The sequence below is a fragment of the Balaenoptera physalus genome (assembly GCF_965194825.1).
Source record: "Balaenoptera physalus genome assembly, chromosome: 7".
NCBI classification, from domain to species: Eukaryota; Metazoa; Chordata; class Mammalia; order Artiodactyla; family Balaenopteridae; genus Balaenoptera; species Balaenoptera physalus.
In genome coordinates, this window is record NC_138886.1 from 53,294,745 (window position 1) to 53,319,841 (window position 25,097).

The 25,097-nt window shown below is 41.1% G+C and overlaps 1 protein-coding gene across 1 annotated transcript in view; it reads right to left on the bottom strand.

Annotated features, from left to right (window-relative positions):
* LOC309665182 (uncharacterized protein) overlaps window positions 1-25,097 on the bottom strand; it is a gene marked incomplete at its 5' end in the record, with an annotated part of 137,829 nt that overhangs the window by 51,030 nt on the left and 61,702 nt on the right. The window contains 3 exons of the mRNA XM_082471396.1: window positions 818-10,258; window positions 17,161-17,256; window positions 20,366-20,520. Of these exons, the coding sequence (XP_082327522.1) occupies window positions 20,508-20,520 (13 nt within the window). The 3' untranslated portion in view covers window positions 818-10,258; window positions 17,161-17,256; window positions 20,366-20,507. The remainder of the gene's footprint in view (window positions 1-817; window positions 10,259-17,160; window positions 17,257-20,365; window positions 20,521-25,097) is intronic.

A 25,097-nucleotide genomic window follows, 5' to 3' on the forward strand; every position in this document is an offset into this window, starting at 1 on the left:
TGTTTTATTTTAGAACAGCTTTAGATTTATGGAAAATTGCTAACATAGTAGAGCGATTTCCCATATTCCACACACCAGTTTCCCCAGTTATTAACATCTTGCATTAGTATGGTATATTTGTTACAATGAAGGAGCCAATATTGACACATTATTATTATTATTAACTAAAGTCCACACTTTTTTCATATTTCCTCTGTTTTTTCCTAATTTCCTTTTTGTATTCCAGGATCCCATCTCGGATTTACATTTAGTTGTCACGTCTCCTTAGGCTCTTCTTGGTTGTCACAGTTTCACAGACTTTCCTTGTTTTTGATGCCCTTGACGGTTTTGAGGAGTACTGGTCAGATATTTTGTAGAATGTCCCTCAGTTGGGATTTGTCAGCTGTTTTTCTCATGATTGGACTGGGGTTACATGCTTGGGGAAGAAGACCACAGAGGTAGAGCCATTCTCATGACATGACGTCACGCGTACATACATCAATATGACATCACTATGGACGCTGATCCTCATCATTTGGCTGAGAGAGTGTCGTCAGGTTTCTCTGGTATAAAGTAGCTCTTTGCTCCCCTTTCTCATACTGCACTCTTTTGAAATAAGTCACTATGTTCAACTCCAACTTAACACATGGGGAATTCTATTCCACCTCCCTGAGGGTATAGGATCTACATAAAATTTTTAGAATTCTTTGGTACAGAAAATGTGTCTATTTTCCTTCATTTATTTATTCAATAATTGATTCATATCAGTATGGACTCTTAAATTTAGTTTCTACTTTGGGTTTCAACCCTACACTACTTCATTTATTTTGTTGCTTACCATTTCCAGCCTTGGCCATTGGGAGCTCTTTCAGGTGGCTGTGTCCCTCTGACACATCCCCATCACTGCGTTGTTGTTGTTTTTCTGAGCACTTTCTTTTTGGCGCTATAAGACGCTCCAGGCTCATCTTGTTTATTTTCTACCCTAGTCCTAAAATCAGCCATTTATCCAAGTTCCGGTTCCTTTTGTTGGAGAATAATATTAGAAACCAAGATCTGGGTGCTAGGTATGCTCATTGCTACTGGGGTGTCATTGCCTCTAGGTCCTCTCAGGTGACAGAACAAGGAAGTACAAATGTATGTACACTAACCCATGTATATACACATATCTATAAGTATTTCTATATATAACCATATGTGTCTGTATTAAGCTGACATGAGTCCATATTGATGTCTCCAACTCTAATCTGTTATCACATGGATGATTCCAGCCTCCTCCTTTTACTTATCTGTAACCCCCAACCAAACTTGGCTCCCACCATTGTGCATGCATTTACTTAATTGTTGAGTTTCAGTATGCATGTATAGTGGCATTAAAATCATTAATCTGTACTCCCCTGGGACATAGCATTATCAACTAGGGTAGAGTGCTTACATACAGTTCATTTTGTCTTTAGTCTTACAGACTCCACTCATTTCTGACATTACTTAGGTCAGCCCCTTTTTTCCTCCACACCCTTCAGTGAGGTTGTTTAACACATTTTTAGCACAGTTATGTTGTTTTATCACAATTCTGCATTTCATCCTGGCATGCCCAACATACTAAATGATTTTTTAAATTTGCATACATTAAGGTTCACTCTTTATTCTATAAAGTTCTATGGGTTTCTAACAAATGAATAATATCATGTGCCCACCATTACAGTTATCATACAGAATAGTTTCACTCTCTTAAATAATCCCCTGTGCTTCACTTATTTCAACCCTTTCCCATTTTCCCTAAGCCACCATAGAACTAGAACAAATAATCTTAAAATTTGCATGGAAACATAAAAGACCCCTAATATCCAAAACAATCTTGAGAAAGAAGAACAGAGCTGGAGAAATCACCCCCTCCCTGACTTCAGACTATACTACAAAGTTATAGTAATCAAAACAGTATAGTACTGGCATAAAAACAGACACATATATCAAAGGAACAGAATAGACAGCCCAGAAATAAACAAACAAACAAACCCACGCATTTATGGTCAATTAATCCATGACAAAGGATGCAAGAATATACAATGCAGAAAAGACGGTCTCTTCAATAAATGGTGCTGGGAAAACTGGACAGCTACATGTAAGGGAAATTAGAACATTTTCTCACACCATGAATAAAAATAAACTCAAAATGGATTAAAGCCCTAAATATAAGACCTGAAACCATAAAACTCCTAGAAGAAAACATAGGCAGAACACTCTTTGACATAAATAGTAGCAGTATTTTTTTTATCTGTCTCCTAAGGCAAAGGAAACAAAAGCAAAAATAAACAAATGGGACCTAATTAAAAAGCTTTTGCACAGCAAAGGAAACCATCAACAAAACAAAAAGACAGCTTACTGAATGGGAGAAAATATTTGCAAATGATATGACCAATGAGGGGTTAGTATCTAAAATATATAAACAGCTCATACAATTCCATATCAAAAAACAACCTGATTACAAAATGGGCAGAAGACCTGAATAGACATTTTTCCAAAGAAGACATACAGAAAACCACAAATAACAAATACTGGTGAGGATGTGGAGAAAAGGGAACCCTAGTAAACTGTTGGTGGGAATGTAAATTGGTGCAGCCACTGTGGAAAACAACATGAAGGTTCCACAAAAAACTAAAAACAGAGTTGCCATATGATCCAGCAACTCCACTCCTGGATATATATCTGAAGAAAATGAAAACACTAATTTGAAAAGATACATGCACCGCAACGTTCATAGCACCATTATTTACAATAGCCAAGATATGGAAGCTATCTAAGTATCCATCAACAGATGAATGGATAAAGAAGATGTAGTATATATAAAAACAATGGAATACTACTCAGCCATAAAAAAGAATAAATTTTGTCATTTGCAACAACAGGGATGGACCTAGATGATATTATGCTTAGTGAAAAAAGCCAGAGAAAGACAAATATTGTGTGTTATCACTTATATGTGGAATCTAAAAAATAAAACGAACTAGTGACTATAACAACAAAGAAACAGACTCACAGATATAGAGAACTAGTGGTTACCAGTGCAGAGAGTGGGGGAGGGGCAATACAGGGGTATGGGATTAAGAGGTACAAACTGTGTATAAATTAAATAAGCTACAAGGATATATAGCACAGGGAATATAGTCAACATCTTATAATAACTATAAATAGAGTATAACCTATAAAAATTTTGAATCACTATGTTGTATACCTGAAACATATAATACTGTAAATCAACTACACCTCGATAAAAAATAAAATAAAGTAAAATTAAAAACTCACTGGCAGGGTTTTGGTAAAAGCAACAGTTTGGAATACCCCAGCATAGGGATGAGCATGTAACAATTGACCAATCAAAATGAGTTCCCTTTTCTCCATTTTAAATGCTTTCTTGACTGTTTTCATGGTATATTCTGACCATTTTATTCCAAACATTATGAAGGACTGGCATAGTTATTATTATGAAATATCTCCCAATAGATGCATAAACATGCAAGATGGGTTATAATCTAGAGTTTTGCTTCTCTTGGAAACTGGCTACCTAGAATAAAGAAGTAAGCCTATTTGAGAATCTTTTTTAGAAGGGAGTGATTCATGTTGAATCCACAGGAAGTTAATACTGGTCTATTTTTTAACTATTAGGGGAAGGGATGAGAATTCACTAACTTCATGGAAACAATCAGTAGCAAATAGCACATATGATTAAAAAAAAAGGGGGGGGTGAAAAAAGTGATGTGTTCTTTTTTTTTTTTTTTTTTTAGCAAGGCAAACAGGAAAATGACCAGGAAGAACTTTTTTTTGAAGCAACAATGTATCTTTTTATGACGACACCTTTGTACTTTTAAATTTCTGGACCCTTGTTTCACTACACTTTTACATAAGTGAGATTATTAGGTAAAAATCATAAGCAGTTTAAAGATTTTGGTATAAATCTTGTTTTCCAAAAACCCATCCTTCATTCTTCACAGTAAAAAATACATAACACAGGCAAGCAAGCAAGCGACAACAGAACTAAAAGCCAGAAAAGGTGAAAAGAGGGAAAAATGAAAGAACTGCATTTATCAGGTCTTTATGCTCCAGGCATGCTAGGAATTACACACGTTTAAATTATTTAATCCTCATGACATATTTATACGATTCTCACTTTATAGATGAGAACTGAGGACTCAGAAAACCTAAGTAACTTGCCGCATATGGTTCACATGGCAGAGACAGGAAGCCAAGTGTGCCTCAAATCCAAGCCGTCTAGTCCCATCTCAAAATCATTGTACCATAATGCTCTAACTCTTTAATTTCTGAAAAGGGGAAAGAGCGTGGAAAATTTTTTAATTTCCCAAAAATACTGCCAACGTTCCTAGATATTTGATAAACTCAATCCTAAATTCTGCTTATTTTCTTGTATGGATAGCCTAAGAATTCCTTTAGCAGTTCTGAAAGGAAAGAAATCACATTTCATTTCTTGTAAGATACAGACAGGTGCATTTTCACAATGACCTCCCTAAGACAGCAACCCTCCTCTTGCATCTCCCCAGTAGTCATTAGTGAATCCCAGAGTCCTCCATTCCTGCTTTCAAAAGATCTGCCAGCCCAGCAGTAGTGGCACTAATGAGACCTGGCCATGGCGTAACAGATGCCAGTGACTCACGGGAGAGAGGGGCCAGGTCTAGGGATGCCTCTCCCTCTTGTTGCAAACATTAAGCCCAACCAAATTCTTCACAGTAAAACTGATGATGAAACTCACAGAAGGGAAAATGCCAGGGGGTCAGAAGTGGTCACAGAAACCACTGTAGAACCCAATTAAAAGTGGGGATTTTCCAGCTTCCCTGTGACAGGTATTTTTGTGTACATTCCCCTCTCGTTTCCCCAAGGAGAGGTGGTGAAATATAAACCAAGAGTAGGAAACACTGCTCTAAGAAAGGAACTTACAGAATTTACAGTAGTGGATGCAAAGCAAATTAATTAGGAGTAATTAAAGATACTCCAAGAGAAAACAACCCTCTGTCATGTCAACTAGGCTGAGATGGGGAAATGGTAACTGTTAAATTTTAGAGATTTTATTCCCAAGAGAGAAATAGGGCTGTCTCCCCACACTCATGCTGAGAATCTCAGGTGGGAGTGTTTTGAAAGCTACTTGTCTAGGGTCTGATCTTCCATTTTGCAAGTCCAGAAATTCAATTTTGTCCACATATTCAAAGCTACTCAGGTTCTCAGGGACTTTCATGCTCACTGACTTATAAGATCCTGAAACACAAAACAGAATGCCAAAGGTGTGAGGGTTCTTTTCACTTATAATATTTTTGTTTGTATTTTTAAAATTTAAAATAGTGGACAAAATTTTTTATTAGTTATAATACTAATATCAGGGAACCCTCTTGTACCAGCTAGCTACCGCTGTATAACAACCATGTCAAAACTTAGAGACATAAAACAACAAGCATTTGTGTTTTCTCACACATCTAAATTCAGCAGCGCAGTTCTGGGCCAGGCTCAGCTGATCTCTCCTGGTCTCACACAGGCACTTGCGGTCAGCTGGTGGTTGGGCCATAGGCGGCTGATCTAAGATGGCCTCACACACATGTCTAGTGTTACGTGGCAATCAGCCATTGCAATATGAGTGAATGGGCCTTGTTTCTCATCACTGAGCAAGTTGGCCTGGGCGTGTTCCCGTGATGGCTGTGCAAGGTTCAGAGATGCGGAGGAGTATTCAAGACCTCATGAGACCTAGGCTTAGAACTGGCACACCATCACTTCCACCAAATTGTACTGGCCGAAACAAGTCATAAAGCCAGCCTAGATTCAAGGGGTGAAGAAATAGTCTCTACCTATTAATGGGGTGAGTCACAAAGTCACATACATGATATAGGAAAGGAAATCATTACAGCTATTTCAGCACCAATCTTCCATACCTCCCTTTCTCAGGTTCTTAGAATCTGAATTAATAAGCAGAGGTCACTTGCTAAATACAAAATCAAATCTAGTTGGACAGTGCTCCGGGGTTATTTCAACCAAGCTTCAAAAGAACTTGATCAACTATATTTGCTTCAAACCCAAAATGTACCGAAACGCCAGAATGTCCCTTTCCCTCTCCTGCCACACCCACACACCCCAAATGTCTACTTGGAGATTATCTCTCAGACTGGACTCTTTCTGCACATGCCTGCCACTAAACCCTTCCATTCTGCATTGTTCTTTGTTGGTTTCACTCTTCTGGTGACACCTGTTTTCACATAATAGATTTACTTTCTGTAGTCTCTACAATAATTACTATTTTAGGCTTTCAGTCAATAAAAATTTAATTGCTGCTAAAGTTGATGCAGGAAAAGATAGAGGAAAACATTCTTCATCTCCCACCCCCTCCTCAGGGGTATCAAGGCAACAGCACACTCCGGAATCTGGAAGGAGAATCCTTTTCTTTTTGCTTTCATTAGCTATTGCTGTAACGACTGGGAATTTCTGGCCCTATGGTTCATAATTCAGTGGAAGAGCCCAAACATCTGTGGACCACAGGTTTCCTGCATACACAGGGACATTTCCTCAACTCTACCGGAACTGAAACCAAGTTATTTTGCAGAAATTCAAGGAGCTCAAACCCTGTGAGAGTAAATTAGCATTTAGGTATTCGACACGGCTTTGGGATGAGTCTTTCAGTCGAAATTAGTTTTCTAGGCCGCTATTCCATTACACGGTGCCCTCCTTAGAAGAGCCCAAGGGAGAAATTTCTCTCTGATCTCAGAATGGGAAATAGTTGGGCTGCTTCTTAGTACTTGGAGTGGTTTTGTGCTGGCTGTTACTACAGATAATGTAGATCATGCATATGAGGGTATCTCCTTGGTGTAGCGCCTAATCTGAGACCCATTTCTAGTAAATCTATAGGACTTTGGGTGTGAATTTTAGATATTAACCTCACACCTGACCTTGCCTTATCTTTTCTAGTTCTTTATACTCTCTATTCTGCTTCCCTCATTCAATTACTTTTATTTTTTATTTTTTTGGTCCTACTTAAGATACTTACATAAACAGACTTAAATGCCCTTCAGAGCTTCAGAGAATAAACAAGCAAACAAACAAATAAGTGCCAATTTCTCAGGAAATGTATAATATTTTAAACACTTTAAAAAATTCTTCAATTTAATCTATTTTGACAGAACACTCCCTTTTCAATTTCAGATACTACGGCTAAGTTAATCATCTTCTCAATGATTCTTTATCATCTTTGGCTTAAGAAGACCCCTCACATTTTTTTTCTTTTTTTCCCCTATATCCCACTGCTATTCCTCACCTAGCCCAAGGCAACCATTTCAAGGCGCTCAACGCAAGCCCTTTTGTTAATATGTGTTCTTATAAAACATATAGTTTTATATGCATGGATCTTAACAGTGTGTAAATATTGTTGTTGTAAACCTGAATCTCTCTTCTTCCTTCATCCAGCACTATGTTTTAAAGATCCATATATTTTACTATGGGTATATCTAGTCTGTTACTTCTTTCTGCTGAATAGCATGAACCTAACACGTTCTGCCTCTCCACTCCCCAAAGTGCCTCCAATCCCCTACCACCACAGAAACACTGTGAAGACAACCTTTACACACAGGGTGAGCACTTTTGAGAAACAAAAGGGTGTTATTCATAATTCCACCGAGACAGCATATGTACACTATAACTGTCCCAGACAAGCTAAAATGCCTTGTCACCTTACTCATACAGGACCTTAATAAACTCTGTGAGAATTCCTTCCGGATATGTACCCAGGGGTGGATTTGCTGGGTCAAGAAGTAGACCTAGACCTAATTGGCTATTACCACCAGAATCCTCTGCAGAACTTCTACACCAGTTGGCCTTCCCATGAGCAGTGCATAAGGGTTCCCGTGGTCGCACATCCCTGCCAACACTTGGCATTATCCTGATCTTGCCAGTCTAGTACATGCAAGGTGATATCTCAATTTATCTTGTATTTTTCTGTCAACTAATGAGTTTGAGCATTTCTTCATATTCTTAACGTTTTGTATTTTTTCTTTCTGTGCATTTTGATTCTATCTTTGCCCATTTTCCATTGATGTATCTGTTTTGTTGATTTGCAACAGACAGAAATTTTTCTAAAGTGAGCACACACTTCTTTGTCTCCGTAGTGTGTAACGAGCATGACTATCTTTTCTGGCAGAACTAGAGTCACATGATGATGAGTATAAGTAACAATGCTGGGGTTATAAGATGCTATAGAATCTAGAGTTATTTGGGTACACACCAATTGTTATGGATTGAATCATGCCCCCCCCCAAATGCATATGCTGAAGCCCTAACCTCCCATGTGACTATATTTGGAGCTGTGGCCTTTAAGAAGATAATTAAAGTTAAATGAGGTCACAAGTGTATGGGGGTCCTACTCCAATGTGGCTTGTGACCCTATAAATCGAGAGAGAGACACCAAGCAGGTGGGGCACACACAGAAAAAGGCCATGTGATGACACAGCAAGAAGGCAGCCATTTGCACACTGAGGGGAGAGGCCTCGGGAGAAACCAAACCTGACAACACCTTGATCTCAGACTTCTAGCTTCCAGAACTGAAAGAAAATAAAGTTCTGTTATCTAAGCCACCCAGTCTGTGGTATTTTGTTATGGCAGCCCTAGCAGACAAATACACCAATCAACATATAGGAAACATCTTTACATTTAGTCATTTGCATCTTCCTCTTAAGGTAAGATGAAAGATGCCCAGCTGCATGCTATACCTGGCTGTCTTTCCGGAAAATTATTTACCAAGTCAAGGGCAAAAGTAGCCATATTCCAAATGATTTCCTCAGACCCCAGCAAATCTTTTTTTTTTTAATTGCAGGTATCAGTGTCATCTGTCCTAGCAGCATCTTCCAACATAGCACAAACAATAGATCATGGGTACCGCCAGCTCTCTTTTATATAACTCACCCTGCTTACTCAAGGGTTTGAAGGAGGATTATCTCTCATCATTTAAGAATTTGAATGGAATTTCAGTGGAAGGAGTTTGTTTGAAAACTTATCAATTCTTCATCCTCTGGGGAAAATAACAGTTCTGAAGACATAATACCAGAACAAGGATGGAAAACAAGTTTGACTTCACATAACACCAATCAAATTGACAATGGTTGTGCAGAGTGTCCCGCTGAGAAAAAATGCAAAGGTGAATACGAACTCAGTAGGTAAAAGTGCCATAACGGATTAGTAATGTCTGTCATGGCCCTGGGTGTCAGGTGGGGTAGGCCATATGTTTGCCATCTCTGTCTGTGTAGACCTTCACTTTGTTTTTAATGTTTGGCTATGAAAAAATTCCTGATGTAGGCATCCTTCAAAATTTCGTCTTGACTATTATGAGGCGGGAAGTTCAGTATGTTACTTACAAGTTGAAGAAAACCATTTGGGGGTATCACCTCTCAACTCCATTTTCTTTTCTGGAAAATGCTTGGTTAATAGCAGCCTTGAGCACTTTTATGTACTTGGCACTGATGTGAGCACTTTGTATCTATTAACTCAAACTACACAGAATCCCCTTTTTACAAGTAAGGCCACGGAGGCCCAAAGAGGTTAAGCAACTTTTCAAAGTCTTGGAGCCAAGAAGTGGGGATTCAAACCCAGAAGTGTGATCACTTTTAAATATTACATCATTTTGATGCCTGCAAAAAAGATGGTGAACACCTTAATAGGAATTAACGCTATTTTTCACAATGAGCTGACAATAAAAATGGTCTCTTATCTTTAGGTAAACTCATGGTACTGATGTAAAAATTAAAAGGAAAAAATCATGGAACTAATCAGAAAAAAAATGTTGTTTATCCATCCATGTGTTTCTGGAGTGTCCGGGATGTGCCATGCCCTGTGTTGAGCTTCACGTAGATTATCTCATTTAATCCTCTAAACCATCCTATGATGTGGTTATCCCCACTTTATGGATGAGGAAGTGAAGGCAGAGAAGGGAAGCAACTTGCTCCCAAATCACACAACTGACAAATGATGAAGTTGGGATCCCAAACTGCATGGTCTGACTCCAGAGCTCAGTCTTTAAAACCACTCTTTACCCTGAACCCAAAATTTGCAGTTTCACTAGGTGGGCCTCCAAAGTTAGATACAGGTAAAAATCTTAAACTCCTTTAAATTGCTTACCTCTTTGGGCACTTGGAAGCATCAAAACTTGCTGTGTGACACTTGGAGTGCTTTATAAAAATTAATCAGTTCCGTCATTTCTAGGAAACTGTTCAGGATATAAACTGTGTTCAGAAATCAGGTATTTCTTTCCCTGGAAAAATCAGTGAATTCTTTTTCAGCTACATGATTTCCTTTTTTTTTTTTTTTAAACTTATTTTCCAACGTGATATCCTCCTCTGATTCATCAGGAGAAAATACACATGGCTCCAACACCTATGTTGTTCTTAAAAACCTTTTGCTTCTGCAATTTACAGTGGTCCAAAGATGCTGGAAGGATCTATACTTTTTCCACCTGGAGAAAGTTTGTCATAGGTCCTGTAGGATGGTTTAGGGGACACTGCTAATTATTTTGTTGTCTCTGTGTATGCTATTGGCAACGTGTATAATCTCAAAGATTACGATCAGGGAACTGACTGCAAGCTGCCATCATAAACTGCACCAGAAATTATTTACAAAACCTTATTTAACACCATGTTTCAGCATTCTCCAGAGGTGACCTTATCTTGCTGGACTGTTCCCTATCAGACTTCAAATCTCCAAGTCACCAGACCCTTCTGGAGAGCGCCCTTGAACTTCTAATGAATGTCCTGTGACTCCACAGAAGTTAACAGCACTTGGTCCAACTTTTCACTAACTGGCACCCTCCATCACCGCCTTTGCCACCCGCAGACCCCGCTGGAGAGCGACTTCCGATCCTTTAGAGTAGCATCTTCCCTTAAACCTAAAAGACTTTCTCTTTTCCCCACTGTGGTATTGCTTTATCCTTTTTCCCCCTCTCTTCACCACTGTATTTCTTTTTTTACTGTTAGTATCATATCTGCTACTTACAACCTTCATGGCCCCTCTGTTCTCTCTTCCTTCCCCTCCCACTCACATATTTTCACTTTCTCTTTTGACTTCTGTCTTCTCCCCCTATTGCTTCTCTCATGCTCCCTGGCTTTGGGCTGAGCTGAGAATCCATTTGAGAAGCTCTCTCTTAGTTTGGCCCTATAGAGGGGCTCCCCTCCCACCCCCACTTAGAGAAACCCCCTGGAACTGCCTGGCGAAGTTGGATGTGCGTGTACATGTGTGTGCATTTTTCTGGGAAGAGAACTGTGGCAGACCCTATGGACCGTTTACCCCCGCACAATTCACCCTTGACTTCCTTTGTCAAAGAGGCCAAAAAGCTAAAAATTTCAATTTCTCAACTTTTCTCATTTGACCAATGAGAAGGAAAACATGCCTTTCTGAATAAAAAGCAAAGCTTCACTAGGAGAAAATCCCTTCCCCTTTACTTTTTCCCGTTATTCCTGTCTGGAATGTGGATATAAAGGTTAGATGTGCAGCAGTCATCTTGCAAACATGAGGCTGCCAGCCTGACGGTGAAGGCCTGTATGTAAGGTAGAAGGGCAGAAAGTTGGAAAGAGCTTCAGTCCCTGGTGGCATCCTTGAGCCACCATCCCAGCTCTGGATTATCTACCTCCAGACACATTTTTACATGTTATGAAATACACACAAACACACACACACACCCACACAATTTTTAAAAGGAGAGGTGAAAGTATAAACAGGAATTCTAAAATTTTCTTCCTGCTTCCTGATAGATTATCTTGCATGTGCCCAAGGGGCAAGCATCCTATTTTGGAGACCTCTGCTAAACAACCAGGGCACTATTATATTAACAGAAATCAGCAAAACTTAAAACAGCAGTGATGAGGAAGGGGGAAATATATCCAGAAAAGCATACTATAAGACAGGGTGGGCTTCCCTGGTGGCAGCAGTGGTTGTGAATCCGCCTGCCAACGCAGGGGACATGGGTTCGAGCCCTGGTCCGGGAAGATCCCACATGCCGCAGAGCAGCTGGGCCTGTGCACCACAGCTACTGAGCCTGCGCTCTAGAGCCCACGAGCCACAACTACTGAGCCCATGCGCCACAACTACTGAGGCCTGTGCGCCTGGAGCCTGTGCTCTACAACAAAGAGAAGCCACTGCAATGAGAAGCCCGTGCACCGCAACGAAGAGTAGCCCACGCGCAGCAACAAAGACCCAACGCAGCCATAAATAAATAAATAAATAAATAGATTTATAAAAAAAGAAAAAAAAGACAGGGTGATACTGTGAGGTCATTTGTGTCTTGTATATAAATGACTAGAAGGACATACATAGAATGTTAATGGTAGTTGTTTTAAACTACTGTATGTTCATAGTTTTCAGCATCAACCATGTACTGGTTTTCTTATTTGCAATAAGAAAAACAAAAGGAAAAAGAGATGTTATTTTAAATACCCCAGTAGTTCAAGACAGGCCTTCCCCACTTTATAAAATCACTTCTTCCTTCAAGGTGCCCTTGTCGTGGCTGAGTGTCTCTCTGCCCTGCACAAACATGCACTACCGTGAGCTCCAGCCAGGCAGGTGTGGCGCTAACGACCCGAGATGAGATGACAGCTCATTTCAAGTGGCCTCCAGCCTGCTCTGGGGGGAAGGAGGTGATCGGAGTTGGGAACATGAAGGCCCCGTGGGACGTCACCCTTGGTGACCAGACCACCCTCCCATGTATCAGTGCACTTTCCCCATGGCTCACTCTACTTGTCACAAAATTGCCCTAATTTCCATCCCTGTCACAGAATGATGGGCTTTTATCCCTGGAACACTGTCTAGTCCACTTCTACCTCTTCAGAGCTGGAGGAGAGCAAGCTCTAAGAAGCTGAGGGTATGTCCAAGGTCAAAGTGGAGACCTCAGCAGCAGAGCGGGGACCAGAAATCATTTAGTCGTTAACAAGCACCATATAGAATCCTCCCTGCGAGCTGGGCATTGCCATCTTTCTTACCCATACAAAAGTCCTACAGGATAGGTGTTGTCAGCTCCATTTTAAAAGCTGAAGAAACTAAGGCTGAGATAGATCATGTGATTTTCCAAGGCTAAAAAAAGAAGCAGAACCAAGAGTTGAACCCAGCCCTATCTGGCTTCCAAATCTGGGCTGTTTCCACCATTTCAGCTGACTCAACACAGTGCTTGTGTGATCTTGTGTTACAGATGTACCCACAAAGCAGTTTACCACCATCCCTCTATAGGTGTCCTTAGCTATTGGAGCCTCAGAAAATCCATTTCAGTGCCACCTCCCTCTCCCCCTTGGTATAGGAAATGCTTCCTGAAAGCTTGTTCTCTCAGCAGCTGGTGATATTTGATTTGATTAACACCCTGGGACCTATCACCAGACTTAAAGCTGATGCTTAATTAATTGCTTACATTAAAGAGCTGGCACTTTCTGCAGTCGGGTCACACTTCCAGCCTCAATCATGTTTTCATTTGAGCAATAATATTTACATGATTAGCAAATAGTCAATTCATACTCTGGTGTGGACTTAAGCTGTGTGTGGGACTTCCCAAAGCAGATGTCCTTGACAGGTGTAAAGAAATAGGCTTTTTTTTTCACAGCAAGAGCCATGAACAGGATCTTCTGCTTATTTCTCAATGAAAAATTGTCGCTGGATCAACAAATATTCATGGAGCACTGACCTCGTCTATGTGTCAGTCAACATTTCCAAGGTCCCATGGGAGCTAAAAAGAAGTGCACTCACTGAGAAGTCACATTAGATTTAACTCTGTTTCTGTTTTCCCATTTTCTGGTCCAAGACCTAGATGCATAGATTAGAAAAGACATTTTATATTAGACATCTGAAGTCTAATATAAAATAGATATTCGCACTCGCTAAGGTTTCCGAAAATATTATCATGCAAATGGAAGAAATACATGGCCTGCATGACACTACAATTAAGTGAGTTTGTGATGTTAAGTGACCCTAGGATGTGAATAAAGGTCAAACTGGAAAGAGGTGATGTGCCACAAGAGTATCCTAGGCGATATTTTTAATCAAGAACCTAGATAATGACACAGAAAAGCATGATTACATCTTTCAGTAGCTGCACGTTGGAAGGAATAAGACAGCATTTTGGATGACAAAGTTCTTGACACACTGGACAATGGGCTGAATTCAAACACCATGAAATTTTGTAGAAACAAATGCCATAGAACCACCAGAACCAGTACTGTACAGGGAGGGCATGGCTCTGAGGGGTGCCATCAGCCACAAGCTTCACATGAGGCAATGGCGGGATGTATGACTCAAGTCACTAATACATCTGCTTGACTGCACGTGTCAACTACCGAGACGGAGGACAGTGAAAGCCCTGCTCTCATTTTTACTTCTCAGCCCACCCTTAGATAGTGCGGTCGGTTGTAAGTAGGTTGACCACATATGATAATATTCTAATCAGGACAGTTTTTAGAATAAAAGGGTTTGCAGGGGATAATTCAGCCTGGAAAATAGGCATAAACTAAGACTCCTGGACAAACTGGGACCAATGTTACCTAGTTATAAGGGATATAGACAGATTGGAGGGGATTCAGAGGAGAAACTGGAGGATGGACAGGCCTCAAAAATAGAGATGATGGGGACTTCCCTGGTGGTCTGGTGGCTAAGACTCCCATGCTCCCAATGCTAGGGGCCTGGGTTCAATCCCTGGTCAGGGAACTAGTTTGTGCATGCCGCAACTAAAGATTCCACACGTGGCAACAAAGATCCCGCGAGCTGCAACTAAGACCCGGTGCAGCCAAACAAATAAAAATAAATTAATTAATTTAAAAAAAGAGATGATGGTACATCTTTGAAGAGAAATGTTTCGCTTGAGGAAGAGCCAAGAGAGATTTATATGAAAGCTATTTTGGGATATTCAAAGGGCAGCATATGGAAGAGGTGTGGGACTTGTGATTATGGGTCTTGAGGGATTCTGCTATGAGGTACCCACTATAGAGAAAATGACTGCTTCTCAGGGGTACTCCCGCCCAGGAGGGGGTAATGAACAATGGACCTCCAGCTATAAAAAAAAACAACATTTTGGAAGCCTACCTGGGTACAGCCATCAGTTCCTTTTCATGTGCTTACTTAGTTCTCCAAACAAATTCCAATAAAATAGGAATAATTCCCTCTTAATGAAATCCAGCTTCTTTTCTTTTAAAATATTATTATTGTTTAAATATATGGTGGTTCTTCTCTCTTTTTTTCAAAGAGAACATCCTTTATGGAAATTAGACACACACAGGTCTGTGATTCCCTGGCCCTCCTCTATAGTTTTATATATGCTTTCTTCAGGAGATAATTTAGAGGAGAATTTTCTTCAATATTCTTAGTTGTAAAGACCAACACAAATACCATATTACACTGAATCTAAGACACCACTGATTATAAGATGCATAACTACTGTGGAGCATTTAAGAGAGAAAATAATGCTGCCAATGAACTATACCCTGAACTTCTTCACATTTAGATTCGAACTTTCCTGGGCCAACTCAAAATTGTCATATTTGTTTCGGTTTTTCACGTGATATTAGTATCTGTGTCATTGAGACCAATAAAAATGCAGTATTTCTTTTAAAAGCATTCCACTATTATCTCCAGAATTTTCTCCCAAGCAACTAACACTTGATCTAAAGGTTTTGATGTTGTTGCTTTTTTGATCTAACCAGCAAAGGACAAGAGTAAGTTTTCAGACAACAACCAGGATTTTATTCTTTCTTCAAACAGTCCTTAAATTGTTTGCTGACTGAAACATTGAGGAAGTGAAGTTGTCCAGTTATGCCACCAAGAATAACAATAAAATTAGCTCTACATGGACAATGACGGCTCCATCCCAACTGGCACCCAGCAAACACATGCCTGGGATGCTAAAATGTGAAATATGGATGTTTGAGAATTGATAACAGACAGTAACTCCATCTCCCTATCTGCTCTGTGGTCCTAGGTTATGCCCTTTGCCTGCTAATCCCCTGCCTGCTTTCCTTATTGGCTGGGATAACCTCTACTAGCTCCTCTTTCTTTAGCTGAGAGTCTCCTCAAGTGCTCTCCTGGGTTGTCATTTCTATTTCATGCCCAACTTTGTCTACTTTGGAAGTATTTCCAATCTTCCCATTTTAGCTAGTTTTCCATTATATGCCCATCAACTGGTAGAACACAAAGCAAGAATGAAAAAGTCAAGCAAGATTCTGTATCTCAAAAGAAGACACGCTTCATCTCTCACTGTTTTTAATAAGAAGCGCTATACAGCTTTACGGTAAAGAAGTAGTTCTTAGCTCTGGCTGTGAAGTAAAATAATTTGTAGAGATTTTTAAAATGTAGATTCCAGTGGGCTATCCCAAGACCTACTGACTCAGACTCTCAGGGTTGGGAGTGGAATCGGGGGGAAGCAGGCACTTGTATTTTTTAACAGAGTAACGTGGTACGTCATCTATGTTGTAAACCATTAGGAGGACATTAGGCATTTTCCCGTTCATGCAGGGATAATTCTACTGGCAAACACCAACACAAATTTGAAACCAAGAGCCCCAACTCTACGTGTGCAGCAAAAAACAATTCATGTGGACAGGCCACAATTTTATTCATTCAAACCATAATATTCATACCATCCTGTTTTCAACGTGTTTAAATTAAGGGGTACGAAGGCAATTGTAATGATTGGGCATGGGAATGGGCATGGTGAGAGCACATGCTGGAAACAAAGAATGAGATTTCCTTTTTCCAGTCTCGCAACAATCCCCAATGTTGACTGGTCTGAGGCCATGGGGAAGGAAATCTCATCCTCCACACTCTTGCTACAGCTTTCCAGGGCCATTTCAGGAACAAAATGATCTGGGCATAATTCTGATTCCCTGATCTGAGGATCTTCTATCACCTGAGAGTGGAAGGCTGTACTAGTGAGGGCCTACGCTCAGGAAATATACAAATCCCTGCACCAAAGGGCTCAGGAAGTGGTGTTTAGGGCTGCAGGAGAGTCCCGCTATTCTCTACTAATCATCTCCATTTTTAGAAAAGGTTCTTCTGAATTTCAGGCAAGCATGAAGATCCCCCACCTTGTGTGGGTGAAAGTAGATAATTGGTGATTCTACTGTTGGCCTTTTAATTGTGCCGGGGAATTCAGAATGCAGTTTCCACACCAAAGCCCAGATTCCTCTTGCTTACCTCTTGGATCCAGGGACCTCCTGCTCATAACCAAGGAAGAGTCTGAGATTCACTGTCTCCTGCGAATTTCTTTTCCTTTTGGGACTAAAGCAGAGGCTGCAAGCAAGAACACAAGAAGCAAAAATCATTGCAAATCCAGTGCGGATGGCTGAAATAAATATTTACATTGTACTTTGTCTCTTGCTACTATGTAGTGAACACACAGTCTGTGCCTGGCCCTTTATCTACATTATCTCCTTTACTCCTCACCACAACCTGTGAAATAGGTTTCAGTGGCCTCCTGTTCTACAGAGCAGGAAGCAGATGCAGGTTAAGCAACACCCCCAAAGCCATGCATTGAGTAAGGGCCGAATCCAGGAATGAATCCTGGATCCGACTCCAGAGTCGAAGGTCTGTCAAACATCAGTTGTATGTGAAAAGCAGTGAGGAAAACCTAATTTGGATTGATGGAGGGATGGCTAGATGGACAGATAAACAAGTAATACTACATAAATATATAGATACATACATATAATAGAACATACATTATAGAAGCTAGGTGGTAGTTATATAGGTGTTCTCTGAAAGATCCTTTGAAGTGAAAGAGTAGCACTGACATATATACACTACCAAATGTAAAACAGCTAGCTAGTGGGAAGCAGCCGCATAGCACAGGGAGATCAGCTCGGTGCTTTGCGACCACCTAGAGGGCTGGGATAGGGAGGGTGGGAGGGAGACGCAAGAGGGAGGGGATATGGGGATATATGTATACGTATAGCTGATTCACTTTGTTATACAGCAGAAACTAACACACCATTGTAAAGCAATTATACTCCAATAAAGATGTTAAAAATAAAGTTTTGTATGTTGGAAAAAATTTGAAATCAAGTGTTGGGGAAAAGAAAGAAAGGGAGTGAGGGAATCAAAGATATAGCCAATGAGGGGCTTCCGTGGTGGCGCAGTGGTTGAGAATCTGCCTGCCAATGCAGGGGACACGGGTTCGAGCCCTGGTCTGGGAAGATCCCACATGCCACGGAGCAACTAGGCCCGTGAGCCACGATTACTGAGCCTGCGCGTCTGGAGCCTGTGCTCCGCAACAAGAGAGGCCGCGATAGTGAGAGGCCCGTGCACCGCGATGAAGAGTGGGCCCTGCTTGCCACAACTAGAGAAAGCCCTCACACAGAAACGAAGACCCAACACAGCCAAAAATAAATAAATAAATAAATTTTAAAAAGATATAGCCAATGAAACATTCTTTCAAGGATCTGTCTCATGTTTCACTATGTATTTTAGAATTTTAAATTCAATTTAGTTTGACAACTATGTATTGCGGCTTTATTGTGTACCAAGCACCAAAACACTTGCCAGCCTAGGATGCTAAATTCATGGCAGGTGCTGTAAGGACACATGACAGAACACTTCTGGGGTTCAAACCCAGCAGCTCACCCTAACTTAACCTGCAGTACGAGGCTGACTTTGATAAAGGGCTGTAATGAATGGGTGAAGAGCTACAGAAACACGAGGACAGATAAAATAATAACTGACAGGTCTGGGAAGATGCCTGGGAACAGGTGAAATGTGAATTGTGCCTTGGAAAATAGGGAAGACGTCAAAAGGTCTGAACTGTTTTTACTCAAAACTCTTCTAACCCAGACACGTGGGTTTTTTCCCCACACCAACCAATCCTCCGATACCACCTGAGTGTCCTACGATGCAATTCAATTTTGACACTACCTGCTGGAGGCAGAGCCAGATCTCACAAGTTAAGGAAGGGCTCAGTCCCCCCAAGACTGTCCCCAGTTTACTTATTTATTTATTTTTGGCTGCGTTGGGTCTCCGTTGCTGTGCACGGGCTTTCTCTAGTTGCGGCGAGCGGGGGCTACTCTTCGTTGCGGCGTGCGGGCTTCTCATTGTGGTGGCTTCTTTTGTTGTGGAGCACAGGCTCTAGGTGTGTGGGCTTCAGTAGTTGTGGCATGCGGGCTCAGTAGTTGTGGCTCGCAGGCTCTAGAGCGCAGGCTCAGTAGTTGTGGTGCACGGGCTTAGTTGCTCCACGGCATGTGGGATCTTCCCGGACCAATGCAGGGACCCATGTCCCCTGCATTGGCAGGCAGATTCTTAACCACTGCCCCACCAGGGAAGTCCCTGTCCCCAGTTTAGATGCCAATCGAAGGTTGTGGGTCCTTTGTCATAACTCTGGTGGCACTTCTGAACACAGAGGACTCAGAGCCGTGTGCTGTGTGCACTCAACTCCATGGAGCTGGCTCAGACTCTCTGTACCTTAGACACCACTCAGCCATTTCTGTCCTGAGGTTTTGCAGTCTCCTTGGGCTCTACTTGGGAAGTCATGACACCCCAAGCCATGTGGGGTTTCTGCATTTACCACCTTTCCCCCTGAGAAGGAGGAGGGCCAAAGCCTCTTTCTCAGAAGGGCGAGGGGCCACCAGCTTCTGGGAGCTCTCTCTGCTCCCCTCTCCCCACCTTCCACCTACCCTTCCCTCCTCCTCCCCTCCTCACCAGCACACCTGGAAAACTGCATGTTCTCTCAGAGGTAAGAAGCCTTGGTCCAACTCATCTTATAATTTCTATGCCAAGTGCCTTTAGAGTCTTGACTTTTGAAAATCAAGAGCTTTTGTTTTTTTCCTGTGCTTTGGTGAAACTCCTTTTTTCCCTGATACAATAAATGCGGCCTGAATGAGGTTAGGCGGAGAGGTCAAGGCAACAGGAGCTGCCAGAGGGGGAAATCTGTTCATATATTAAAAATATCACTCTGCCACTGTCCTCACCATGCTTTAAATTTGGTTCATCCCTTGAGCAGAGGGCAAAGTGCACCGTGCATCCTCTCTGATAATAATTACTCTTCCCTGTTCTTGTGTCTCAGAAGCATTTCAGTTCCAGGTGACCTGCTCTAGACTGGCTGCAGATTGAATCCCAAGGGAAGCCTAAAACCTAAAAATGACGCATCTCACACCTCGAAAGCGGCCTCAGTCTTAGAGTAACTTCTGACTCTCTGGAGGTTTTCTCAAGAAATTCAGCAGACAGGTCCCCAAGCTGCTCATCACCAAGGTGTGTCATCGACTCGAAATATAACTATCTTAGCTGTATGGCTGGTGTGCCTGCTATACAGTCTTTGAAAAATTATTATAACACAAGATCCTTAAGTTGGGGCGATGTGCTTCCCGAGCTTTCTGTGCCAGCACAGCAAATTAAATATTTCTCATCCTCCTACCTGGCCACGCACAGCTGGTCTCGTGCCCTGTTCGCTGAGACGTCGGCTCCTTCTCACCCCTTGTGGCATGTCTTTGGCTAGACACTAGGGTCCTTTCTTCGGTTTCAGTTACCCTTTCAGGTTCATATGACAGTCTTTTGTATCACCTATGGGGCCTGAAAGAGAAGTAACTTGTCAGTTAAAAAAAATCAAGGTCAAAAATGCAGATGTTTGAGAAAAAGATTAACTTGATGCTTTTCTTCACCAGTTGCACACCCCAAATGAGGACCTAGGGAGTTTTAGTTCTGACACATAACTATATATTAGAAAGACCCCTCAGTTCAAGTTAATAAATACCCATAGGGTCTGTCTCCCACCATAAACCCACACAGAAAAAAGTCAGAGATGCCCCTCCCCATTCAGCAGAAAGAAATTTTCCTTGTCACAAATTAAATCCTCCCTTGAGGCCGTGGATTTATCAGCAGACTTGCTCATAATGGTCACCTTATGAAAGACAGCTGGGAACAATAAATCATTCCCTGTTCCAAAGGCTGCTCGATCTGGTTCAAAATGGCAGACTTCCTGCTGGAATGAACCTTCTCTGGGCCAATAATATTTCTAGGGAAAAAGTGGAGAGGATGGTGGCCGCAGTAGAGTGAGACACACACGTGCTGGATCTGAAAGGAAACATTCAGCAGCTTGTGGCTTCACCACCTTACATCTGTTCTTAAACAACACCCAGAGGAGATATCGACCTCAGATATGCTGAGTTTTTTCACCCACTCAGAGTTGAACATTAACTATTCAACTGAACTTTTATTATCTAGTGAAAAATAATACAAATGCACAAGATCATTCAGGGAGTATGTTGTATGGCTGATACCATACGCCCTCTGTTCCTCCTTTCTACCAGGGATGAAAGAAGCTTTTCACTTCAAGAACAGAAATTTAAGACATGTGACCAATAATGCTAGAAGATATGAATAAAACATTGATTGGGCTTTGCAATTCTGAAGACAGTAAATCACCAACAGCTCAAGCAGTGATCATTTAACCAAGACCCTGAAATATATTTGTTTAATTTGGTGTTTCATCAATCACTTCCATTGTCTTCTTGGCACTGGGAGAAATGCACAGGCAATTTCTCTCCCAACATACCCGCCCCCGCCCCCCGCCCCCGCCTCAAGAATAAAGCACATGCTTACAAAAAATCTCTCTCACCTAACCAGACATTTTCTGAGAAGCACATACGATGGTGTTTTAAACTCAAGGCAGCACTCAGACCTGTGAAACATTTTTCAAAGCCCCTGAAAACTTCACTGAAGAAGCAGAATCCACATACTTCACCCAGTCTGCCTGACTTAAAGTAGCGTGAGGCTAGAATCATCCGCATGTAGAGTTAAACAATAACATTCTCCCAGGAGATACATGCTGTGAGAATCAATAACCTCTTCTCAAACCAGCAAATTGGTTTCAAGTGTTTCGGTTCACTGGTTACATCCAACAGCCCCGGATAAAAGGCCACCTCCCGAGTGAAAGGGAAGGGGGTGATGAATTCCTGAAAAACATGTTCTCATCAGAATTCCTGTGTGTCATACTACATGGATGGTGTTTGTAAAAATCTTTGGAAAGTACACTGGGGTTTACTTTCAGGCAATCCTCTTTGTTGGAATTTTAACAAAAATGCTTTTCTCAGAGCACTGTGTACTGTCTAATTTCATGAAAACAACTCACTGCCAAGTAATTGTTTAAATAATTTGATATCTTCAGGATTTCAGGTTTTTCTTAACTTTGCAACTGTATTATTCTTTCTAAAACAAAACATTATTTTCTAGAAAAGTTACAGGCCCTTCTACTGAGCTATGGGCTCTGGGAATATTTGTCAGAAAATCTGGTCATTGAACTCGCACAAAGTTCATGTCCCTCGTTCCCAGGCAAGTAGCCTGTGTTTTTTCTCTCTTTCTTTTCATTCCGTGAGTGCCTTCCACTCTTCTCTCCAGCAATGTCTATCATCACCTCCATAAGCTGACTTCGCTCCCCTGTTCAGAGGGCATCTATACCAATCTTTCTAACTTTGGAAACGCCTTTCCTCTTCTTCCTCTTAGAGTGGAATATTTATACAGAAATTCTAGCTCAAAGTACAGTTATTTGTATAGTCTAGATGCAAGAAAGGTCTTCCTCTAGAGGAGAAGCTGTATCTTCTACTTAAATTCACACACTTTCAAAAGGGACATACACAGAATAAAGGAAAAGGGACTTATGCTAGCCAGTCCTATCAGCTGGCTTACAAGGTTATTGTTCCCTTGAATGGTCCCCAAGGCTCCTCTCCAATGCCATCTGCCCAGTCCCATGCTCACTACTAGAATGGCAGACCTCAGGACACACCTGTCAGAGCAGCCTTCCCCTGTGGAGTTCTGGGAGTTTCTAGTAATTGGAGTCCTCTTTCCCTCCACATCCCCTAAGTCCCTCTCAAGGCCCACAGGGTCTTAGTAGATTTCAAGGCTTGAAACTATGGTTTTAGTTCTATTCTTAATATTTTGAGGAATCTCCATACTGTTTTCCACAGTGGCTGCACCAATTTACATTCCCACCAATGTTGTATGAGGGGTCCCCTTTCTCCACATTCTCTCCAACACTTGTTATTTCTTGGCTTTTTGATAATATCCATTCTAACAGGCATGAGGTGATATCTCATTGTGGTTCTCATTTGCATTTCTCTAATAATTAGTGATGTTGAACATTTTTTCATGTGCCTGTTGGCTATCTGTATGTCTTCTTTGGAAAAATGTCTATTCAGTTCCTCTGCCCATTTTTTTAATCAGGTTGTTTGTTTTTTGTTGTTGGGTTGTATGAGTTCTTTATATATTTTGGATATTAACCCCTTATCAGATATATGATTTGCAATTATCTTCTCCCATTCAGTAGGTTGTCTTTTCATTTTGTTGATGGCTTCCTTTGCTGTGCAGAAGCTTTTTAGTTTGATGTAGTCCCATTTGTTTATTTTTACTTTTTTTCCCCTTGCTTGAGGAGACAGATCCACAAAGGTATTGCTAAGACCAATGTCAAGGTGCGTACTGCCTAGGTTTTCTTCCAGGAATTTTATGGTTTCAGGTCTTACATTCAAGTCCTTAATTCATTTCAACTAGATTTTTATGTGTGAAGTAGTGGTCTAGTTTCATTCTTGTGCATGTGGTGTCTAGTTTTCCTAACACCATTTATTAAAGAGACTGTCTTTTCTCCGTTGTCCGTTCACTGCTCCTCTGTAATAAATTAATTGTCCATTTATGTGTGGTTTTATTTCTGGGCTCTTAGTTCTGTTCCATTGACTTATGTGTCTGTTTTTTCTACCCATACCATGCTATTTTGATTACCATAGCTTTGTAATATAATTTGAAATCAGGGAGTTTGATACCTTCAAGATTTGTTCTTTTTTCTCAGGACTGCTTTGGCTATTCAGGATCTACCATATAATCTAGCTATTTAACTTCTGGGTATTTATCCAAAGAATATGAAAACACTAATCAAAAAGATATATGCACCCCCATGTTCACGGCAGAATTATTACAATACCAATGATATGGAAACAACCTAAATGCCTATCAACAAATTAGAGGATAGAGAAGATGCAATATAGGGGCTTCCCTGGTGGCGCAGTGGTTAAGAACCTGCCTGCCAATGCAGGGGACATGGGTTCAAGCCCTGGTCCGGGAAGATCTCACATGCTGCAGAGCAACTAAGCCCGTGTGCCACAATTACTGAGCCTGTGCTCTAGAGCCCAGGAGCCACAACCACTGAGCCGGTGTGCCACAACTACTGAAGCCCATGCACCTAGAGCCCATGCTCCACAACAAGAGAAGCCACTGCAATGAGAAGCCCACGCACCGCAACGAAGAGTAGCCCCCACTCGTTGCAACTAGAGAAAGCCTGCGCGCAGCAACGAAGAACCAATGCAGCCAAAAAATAAATAAATAAATAAATAAATTTAAAAAAAAGATGTGATACATACACACACACACACACACACAATGGAAACCAAGGCAGTCATAAAAAAGATGAAATCTTGCCATTTGCAACAACATGAACGGACCTCGAGGGTTTTATGCTAAGTGAAACAAGTCAGACGGAGAAAGGCAAATACTGTACTGTATGATTTCACTCATATGAGAAATATAAAATAAACAAACAAAACAAAACAAAAACAAACACATAGATACAGAGAACAGAGTAGTGGCTACCAGAGGGGAAGGGAATTAGGGGGAGGGCAAAATGGGTAAAGGGGGTCTATAGCATGGTGACAAATGGAAACTAAACTTTTGGTGATGAGCATGCTGTAGTGTATACGGAAGTCAAAATTGTAAACATGAAAGTTATATAATGTTATAAACCAATAAAAAATCATTTTAAAAGTTTCAATTACTGCTTTACAGACACTATGGGTTCAACAGGCCTTTATGAGCTATCCTAGGCATCCTACTAACATTAATTATATTTTAGCTATTGATAACCTCATATACCTACTACATTCAGAGATGGGTTGGATATGATGGCCGATGTTCAGAAAGCATCGAGGAATGACTCGTAGGTTTCTTAGGTATCCCATTTTAACTATTTGGTCCTTTGCTTAATCATTGACTACCCCCTATGGTTTTTAGACTTATTATTTTTCTTTCTTCACACTCTTACTTCATCTTGAAGGAAAAAATTCCTATTACTTCAAAATTAACAGTGTATAGGGCCCTTCAGCATTATTCTA